This window comes from Osmerus eperlanus, chromosome 1 (genome assembly GCF_963692335.1).
Source record: "Osmerus eperlanus chromosome 1, fOsmEpe2.1, whole genome shotgun sequence".
Taxonomy (NCBI): Eukaryota; Metazoa; Chordata; class Actinopteri; order Osmeriformes; family Osmeridae; genus Osmerus; species Osmerus eperlanus.
The window spans coordinates 9,638,192-9,647,455 of NC_085018.1; the positions used below are offsets into that span (position 1 = coordinate 9,638,192).

The 9,264-nt window shown below is 42.9% G+C and overlaps 1 protein-coding gene across 1 annotated transcript; it reads right to left on the reverse strand.

The window, feature by feature from the left end:
• Positions 1-2,270: 2,270 nt before the first annotated feature.
• LOC134018022 (keratin, type II cytoskeletal 8-like) lies at positions 2,271-8,658 on the reverse strand. Its single transcript, XM_062458056.1, has 9 exons — positions 8,096-8,658; positions 6,472-6,680; positions 5,559-5,619; positions 5,275-5,370; positions 4,881-5,045; positions 4,429-4,554; positions 3,930-4,150; positions 3,656-3,699; positions 2,271-3,254 (listed from the first exon to the last, which is right to left on the reverse strand). Exons 1-9 carry the CDS (start codon positions 8,558-8,560, stop codon positions 2,830-2,832), a joined length of 1,812 nt encoding a protein of 603 aa, XP_062314040.1. The 5' UTR covers positions 8,561-8,658; the 3' UTR covers positions 2,271-2,829.
• Between the last annotated feature and the right edge of the window lie 606 nt (positions 8,659-9,264).

Sequence of the window (9,264 nt, forward strand, 5' to 3'; positions counted from 1 at the left end):
AAATACATGTAAAATCATTAAAACATCTCCACAATAATACTGGTAGTCACTCCGGCCCATGTAATTTTCTGTTACAGACCGACCGGGCCCCACATTAAAGAAAGTAAAAATTATCTGGCCCTTGCAGAAAAAATTATTACATCATTATAAAATCTTGGTGTGAGGTCTTAACTGACATTATGTAGACAGTACAAGTCATTTACAAGGTGTTCCTTCATTTGATATCCTTCCATGGTAATTTGTAGAACATGTCAGCTTTTGAGTTTTATTGAATGAACTAAACGATGCACCGGCGGGTATAATCATGAACTTAACTTGTCTCATCTTGGCTCTGTCTGCTGAAAGCAGGGCCTAAAATAAATTGTCCAACCTTGGCAAGATGTCTTGTTTCACAAAAAATTTGCATTTTTTTCTACTTCTTCCGCCTGGAGCAACAGGTTTGAATTTCTCTGGACTAGGCTGAAGACCACTGACAGATGAAGGAATATAACCAGTGAAACTGGGCTCATTTCAGATGGATGCCTCTTTCAGGTGTGTCTTGTGGAGGTGTGGTTCAAAGTCTGGGAAACAAATCCAGCAGGTATTTCAAAAACTGATACCTCCAACTCTTATCAAAACCATGAAGGGCTTAGGGCTTAGCAGAACCAACTACACCGATCAATGCAAGTCATGAACTGATCCTTTAAGGTTTAGCAAGCGCTTTCATTGTTTGACCACATTTCAATGTCACTTTTGTGCAAGCACTGTATGAACCATAACAAATGAACACATACAAACAACAGTAAAGCTTTCAAACTTTTAAATCTGAATCCCCCAGAAGCTTTCGTTCTGGTGATATGGCTGGGGCACTTTGCATTCTTTGGGAACTCCATACAAGGTTGAGATATCTTGAAAAAAGAATGGGTTGTTGTTTTACTTTTGCATTTCAACTTGTCTTATCACTGATGCGAATGATCTGAATGGTATAGTGTCTTGACTTAACATAGACCTTTTCAGGATTTCTGGAAAGTCCAAAGTGAATACAGTTTAAGGTGAAAAAGTCCCCAAAACAAGGTTACTAAAACATTTCCAGATTACAACATTAGAATTCATTTTCTGAGTACATCTATCTGTATGAATAAGAATTGGTTATAGTTTTGGCCTGTGCCACTGCTCTTTTCAGATGTCTTCACTCCCTCAGCACAAAATGAAACTACACAGAATGAAACTAACTAGACTCACTAGTTAATTTTTGTTTTTTCAAATGCTCCTCATAAAGTTAGTCACATTAAAGGTCAGGTATTGTTCAAGGGGTCGGGGTGTGGTTCAGAAGTTTACTGTTTTGCTTAATTAAACTCCACAGTACTCATTAAAGCAAATTATCTTGAAGATGTACAGGTGAATGCTTGTGGTACAGAGGAGTTATTTTAACCATTTCATTTCAGTTTCATTTGCATGCAATGCGATAGATTGTTCCTGAATGTTCTTTGGTAGTGAACGTTGATGAGTCAGATGGCTGAGCGTTTAGGGAGTCGGGCTATTAATCAGAAGGTTGTTGGTTCGATTCCCGGCCGTGCAAAATGATGTTGTGTCCTTGGGCAAGGCACTTCACCCTACTTGCCTTGGGGAGAATGTCCCTGTACTTACTGTAAGTCGCTCTGGATAATAGTGTCTGCTAAATGACTAAATGTAAGTCCAAAGACCCAAAACAGATTTGTTTGGGTGTAATTTCCAATGATAGCCGTTGTATGTGAAGAAACAGAGAAATAGTATTAGAGTAGGAGCTTCTACACCATCTATTGGCACAAGATGGTAACATTGTTATCATGTTCCTTAACATACGTTACAATATGTATACCTGTAATGATACAGTGAATTGTGAAAGGAAAATATTCAGTGGCCCTCACAGATTAAATAAAGTGACCCCCTTACACACCATCCTGCTCATGTTCAAATACTATTTGATGTTCATTTGGAGTAAATTACTTGGTCATGTGGATGCAAACCATGGAGATGTATGATTATATTTGCATGATACTCACTGACTGTCATTGTTGTGTTTTAATGTAATCATCTTCTTCCTACTCAGGCTTATCATATATATTCTTACCTTTGACACTGTGGTTAACTGTGTACACCATTTCCTCTGTCCTAGAAAAGTACTTGGAAGTTTTTTATGTTTTTGCAGAGACACTGATAATAGATACTATCTCAATTATGTGTTACATTTTAAGTAGGGTTTGAAATAAGGGGAATTGTTTAATTAACATAATTAACACAATTATGACTGGTTTAAGTGTTGAAGTAGTTTTATTGCTGAAAAAAGTCACCGACAGCGTTGACCATAAATGCTCTTTTGATGTAATTGAGACACACAGAATTAGCTACACAGACATTCAGCTTTCAGACTTTCAAGTGCAGTAGGTCTAACTCATCGATGTCATTACAGAGATACTGCATAATGGAACAACTCCAAATTATTCGTGTTGATGTTTTGTCTGTGTTGGTGCTACAGCAGAAACAAACAGCAGAAAACGTACGCCACAGTGAATGAGACTACATTGACAGTGGAAAACCTCGTAACAAACACCAGAAAACACATTACTAAACTTCTCACCACCACAATCTTTTTTAGGGTTAGGGGGAGGATAGGAGGGTGGGTACGAGGTTTGATATGGAATCTAAAAGGCACGTTTATGAAAGGCAGTGATTCAACACAGAGACAGAGGCTCATTGAAACGTTGCCAATTCTGGAGTCAAGTAACTCCTGTAACAAAATGCCTATGACAGGAGAAGCGTGCAGAAACTGAATGGAGAGAGAAAAGCCTTGAGCGAGATCCGTCGTCGACTTCACTCGTCCTTCACTTCGTCCTCCGCATCTTCCTCCTCTTCCTTCTCCTCCACGGCGTCAGGTGTTATCTCAGGCGCCTCCAACTCTCCCACGGACTCTTCGGCCTCCAGGGTCTTGATGACAACGTTGGTGGTTTTGGTGACGGTGGTGGTGCTGCTGCTGCTGCTGACAGTGACGCTGTTGGGGCTCGCCACACTGCTCTTCAACTCCCCCTTGTGGTTATCAAAGGTACTGCTGACTATTTCGGGGGGGCTGACTTTGACTGTATCAAAGGTGCAGCTGACTATTTCGGGGGGGCTGACTTTGACTGCATCAAAGTTACAGCGGACTAATTGGGAGGGGCTGGCTTTGAATCCACCAAAGCTAGAGCTGTTGTAGGATGCGGTGCGGGTGCTCTCCTTTGGGTAGGAATTGTAGTTTACGGCTGCGGGTTGAGATTTTTAAGTTAAATGAACGTTATTTTCAATGCTTTTTTTTGCACTATCATCAAATGTATTAGAACATGGTTTAGCATAGTAAAGAATGCTAGAGCCTCGTGGAATCAGAAAGCAGAATAATGCATGCTTGTTTTTAGGATTTACTCTTGTTTGATTAGCAACAAAAGAAAGTAGGCTAATCTACATAACTACTTGGTTCTCATGCTTGTGACTGTTTACTCTTTGAAGAAATGTCTTAGACCTGTACTCACAGTTCTACTCAAGTAGAATTCGTCTGATGAACAGCAGAACTACTTGTTATAAAATGCTTCTGTACTATATCCACCTCTGGTGGGTTCAATAATTGTGAGTGTTGGCACAATAACTCAATGTGAGCACAATAACTTACAACTCTGTTTGGAGACATTGATGGTCTTGATTCCAGATGACAGTCTGTTGGAGAGAGGGAAGAGACTGTTGATTTTGTTTATTGTCAAACATTGCCAGTCATAGACTCAAAACTCTTCTTTTCATCATCATCCCTGATGTGATATAACCTACCAGAGTACAAAATTAACTTTGGACACCAGCTGTTGCTATAGTTTTAGCTATTTATAATTTTCTAATGAAGATTAGCAAGAGGAGCAAGATGAGGTGCCGGGTTCTCTTAATCATGATCTTACCTATCCTCCTCTCCTTCCAGCAGCTTCCTGTAGGTGGCGATTTCAATGTCCAGGGCCAGCTTGACGTTCATCAGCTCCTGGTACTGGCGCACCTGGCGGGCCATGTCCTGCTTGGCTCTCTGGAGGGCAGCCTCCAGGTCCCTGACACGGAGTCTGGCATCCTTCACAGCCAGCTCACCACGCTCCTCTGCCTCAGCAATCTGATTTTCCAGGTTAGCACGCTGGAGAAAAAGATGGAAGATGGCTTAATGTTTGACATAGTTAACTGAACCAGGTATCCTAAGGTATCCCCACACAGCAAATTTCAAAGAGTATTCCCTTTAATCATTGAGATATTCTGTTTGATTACAAAAAGACATGAAAAAGATGATGAGATTCCGAACTACTTTGCCTGAGGCCTAGAGGTTAAATTGTACTTTTCTAAACTTTCACTTAGCTAGTGTGCAGTTTTGGTACATTTGTGGATTTGTGTAAAAGATGTTTTCCTCATGGCACCCACCTGATTCTTCATTTGGTCAATTTCAGACTGGTATCTCATGATCTTACGGTTCATTTCTGAGATTTCGGCCTTTGTGTTTTTCAGGTCATCCCCATACTTGCCAGCTGACATCTGCATCTCCTCATACTGTTGGAGGCACAAGCACACATTTATATTAACTATTATTATTAACCCACACCTTACTGTAACTTCTCAGAACATACACCATTACAGGTTAACCTGAGTCAATAAGAGGCATGTTGATGTCATTTACTTTCAGTGATTAAATACCGACCATCCAAAATTGTTAGCTTTTTGGGGCTGGGGGTAGTCAATGTCGTTGTGTTGTTTATTGAGAGGTGGGGAGTTGCTTGTCAGGGGGTGGGGGGGCGCAAGTGAAAGAGCTTGATGATAGCTTCTTCTGGTGCATTCTGGGTATTAGAGTTTTTGATCTCTTTCGGGGCTCGCCGTACCTTGGCATGGTACCAGGTCTCGGCCTCGGCTCTGCTTCGGTTGGCGATGTCCTCATACTGGGCCCGGACCTCGGCCACGATGGAGTCCATGTCCAGGTTACGGCTGTTGTCCATCTCCACCACGACCGATGTGTCTTTGATCTGGCTCTGCAGCTCACGCAGCTCCTGCACACGATGAAAACATTTAGAATCCACTGAGAATCCGACGGAACTGAATGACGGTGGCCATTTTGAACATCTCGCATGGGTTTCTTTGTGAACACTCTGTTATTACAGCTGGCTTCACATGACAGGGTCACACAAATAAGCCCCGGATCAAGTGGGATTGCGTTGTGATGATGTGTCTGACTGAGGGCACGGTAAAGGAGGGGGGGGGGGGGGCGTGGTACCTTACCGCTTCGTAGATCTGCCTGAGGAACTCAATCTCATCCGACAAACAGTCAAGCTTCGCCTCCAGCTCCACCTTGTTCATGTAGGCTGCATCTGTGTCCTGAGGGACCACATCCCAAAGCAGGAGGCATATGTTCAAGAGGTAATCAGATGTGTGTGTGTATGTGTCATTCAAATTACACATACTTTAGAGTTGGTAAAGCTAATAGCATTGAGTGTTCTAATTCTAAATATGTCCCTATAACTAATAGTTGAAAAGTTTGGGGTCTTGAATTGAAGGGTACTGACCTTTTTTAATATAACAAAGTTATTTTCGCACTCGTTGCGCTTGTTGATCTCATCTTCATACCTTGGAAACAATTTCAAGCCAGTGAGTAAGTGTCACAAAAACATTGATATGGAAGACATGTTTCTTGTGGTCCTTTCTAACTTTAGCATGATTCTGCAACTTACTCATCCTGGCTCAACAAAAATTGTACATGCAGTCATTTAGTTATACCCCGAAAGAACAAACGTGCTACATTTTTCTTTTAACACAGATAAGGCTAGGGTCTGGCTTAAATTGAGACTTCAGTTTAAGGTTACATATGGTTGTTTAGAGTTTTCTGTGGTTGAAAATGCCTATTCAAACTAATTATATTCAATTCATTATGTTATGACATGAAGTAAAAGTTGTGATTGACAGAGAGCATAAGCTAAATTGTTTGATTTCCCACAATTGTTAACGCTGTAAATTAAATATAAATTCATAACTTTTAATAATCAGAAAACCCCTTAATAAAGGTAAGCATAATGAAAATGTTAGTTTTGAAAATGTCTTATTAGACATTTCATGATAGTATGAGAGAGACAAGAAAGGTCTGGGAGTCGGGCGGGAGTCAGGTGGCTGAGCGGGGAGGGAGTCGGGCTAGTAATCAGAAGGTTGCCAGTTCGATTCCCGGTCATGCTAACTGACGTTGTGTCCTTGGGCAAGGCACTTCACCCTACTTGCCTCGGGGGAATGTCCCTGTACTTACTGTAAGTCGCTCTGGATAAGAGCGTCTGCTAAATGACTAAATGTAAGGTATGAGACAGAGAAAATGAGGGCCCGGGCTGAAATCGAACCCAGGCCACAACGGTAAGGCCTTTGTGTTTTAGCCCAGTGAGTCACACCCCAGAAAATGTTTCTTTGAATCTCTTTCCACTTCTTCCGCTAACTTACTTGCACTTGAAATCCTCCACGAGCCCCTTCATGTTGTGCAGATCGGACTCCAGTCGCATCTTCTCGTTGCCCAGACCGTCGAGCTGTCTGCGCAGGTTTGCGATGTAGGCCTCGAACATGCCATCGATGTTGGAGCGTGTGGTGGTCTGGTCCTGCAGGAGGCTCCACTTGGTCTCCAGCATCTTGTTCTGCTGCTCCAGGAAGCGCACCTGCAGGTCAGGAAGACAGAGAGATAAGAAAGTGGGTTCGTTTTATCGAAGGAAACATTGCTGTAGTGTTTTAATGAATGGGAGGATCATGGATTAAAAAAAATACTGGTTTGTGAGATCTAATTTAAGTAGGATCTTGTAGGTAGAAATAAAGTAGCTGCAATGAATCATCAAGAAATTGAATTAAATACTTAAGCTGAAACCATTGGAATCAAAGAAAGAAAGATGTATTTGAATAAATGTATATTGGACAGTTTGTACGTTGTACCATGGGTTAATTGCTTCAGTATAATGACGCCAGTCCAATTTGTACTCCACAATGTTCCATATGTTTCCGTCCAAGTTCTGTGTATCAACACAATGAGGCACTATTTCTCAATGTTTTACATGTTATTGTGCCCCCTGCCTTTGGGTGGGGTAGTGTTCAAATTGAAAACACAAAGGAGATAGAAAAGGTGGGATGGTTGTGTGCACAAAGATGTGTGTGAGGAAGGGTCAACTGCAAGTTAACATGGAGTTCAATCCACGAGACAGACAGAAAACACTCCAAAACTTCCATCTAGCACTATAGTGTTTCAACCATCCCATGCCATTTCCTGTTTGACTTTTGACTTGTTACACAATGAGTGATGAATGTCTCAGGAACCTTCTCAGTAATAAGTCTTACATTAACCAGTTACAAGTTGATGACATACAGATATGTATTGGTTTTGACATTAGGGTGACACATTAACTGTTGTGAGTGCTGAACATGTAAGTTATACTTGCATTTAGCTTTTTATAGGTCATGTAACTAAAACTACTGTCTCTTTTACTCCTTAACTCTTACCTCATTGAAACCCTTCTCCACCCATCCAACATTTCACTAATAAGGGGGTGCTCAGGAAGTTATCATCATGTGGTTTTACCCTTCTAAAATAACAGTTTTTAAGTTTCCATCTTAGAGAGTGCAAACAAAGCAGGGTTTATTGTCTTTGCATGTAGATGACACACCCCTTCCGAACAGAGAAATTCTGTACTCAGCTTGGTGTACTTACTTGTACTGCTCTCTCCATACAATACACACTTTGACTGTGCAACTCAGATTTGTTTGCAACCCGATAGGGGGTGATCTCACCTATCACGGAAAATCCCTGATACAACCTAACCTCATCTCACTTTTTGAATGTAACTTTTTCCCTCCCATACAGCTCTCTATTAGAAAGAACAAGCACCATATGGTGAATAATACTGTATTGTAACAATATTGTGTGTGTCAATAAAGCAGACAATGCCTTTGCTGGAAAATATGTAGAACTACACATGTAACACACATCATGTACATCTTCGCACATGCACTGGATATCATTCATAGGCATCGCTACATGTGTGGATCTGTAGGAAAAATACATGGAAACATAAGTGTAGAAACTCACCTTATCGATGAAGGAAGCGAAGCGGTTGTTGAGGCCCTTGATCTGCTCTTTCTCCTGGGTGCGGACAATCTGGATGGAGGGGTCGATCTCCAGGTTGAGGGGGGCCAGCAGGCTCTGGTTGACCGTGACAGCCGTGATGGGGGGCTGGCAGCCTCCATTCATCATCCCCATCCCCATGCCACCCCCCATCCCCATGCCACCCCCCACACCCATGCACCCAAACTCCACCCCGCCCCCTCTCTGAGCAGACCTTCCTGCCACGTATCCCCCGACCACCTTGTACCCCCCCACGCCCATGCCCCCAGCCCCGCCGTAGGCGCTGTGGCCACTGTAGCTCTGCCTGGCTCCCCCGGCCCCGTGCCCCCCGGAGAAGGAGCGGCTGCTGTACCCTCCGCCCCCGCCCATCCCCGACGAAGTGGAGGATCTGACGGAGTAGCTGGTGGTCTTCACAGCTCTGGTCGACATGATAACCGGGATTCTAGCACGTAGGTGGAAAGAGAGAGAGAGAGATGTGGTCTAAGAGAGGGCTAGAGGGGAGACTGCTGCTGTGAGTCAGTCGAGCAGATAGGACGAGCCCTGTTCCGGCAGCCACTATTTATCTGGAAAGGGGAGGGGCCCGGGGGTCGAGGCGATTGGCTGATCCTCGTGGTAGGGGAGAAAGGGATGGAGGAATGTCGAAGGAAGAAGAATAAGAGTCCTGTTACACATTTACAGCACACGGAGTGATTTAGAGAGAGAGAGAGAGAGAGAGAGAGAGAGAGAGAGAGAGAGAGAGAGAGAGAGAGAGAGAGAGAGAGAGAGAGGAAGAACAAAATCTTACATAACAACTCAGTTTGGCAGTCTCGATACAACTTCAACTGAAACTCTGGCTGTAGTTTTAGCGTCTGTTTGGATTGGTAGACGTTATGAACAAGTCTTCCATTGTGTGTTGCCAGCACACACAACTAATACTGAACCTATAGAACTCTATGTTAAAACTCTCCACGACGGTTGTCAGCTCTGCATGCACATCAGTGGAGTCTCTTCAACAAAATATGGTTTGCCTCAAACAAGTACAAAACTTTAAGCCTCATGCATGCATTAAATAAATGCATGCATTCATTAATGTCTCTCTTGTCACCTACGTGCCGCATGTTGTACTTCCAGTGTGGTGCATGTCACCTGCAGGA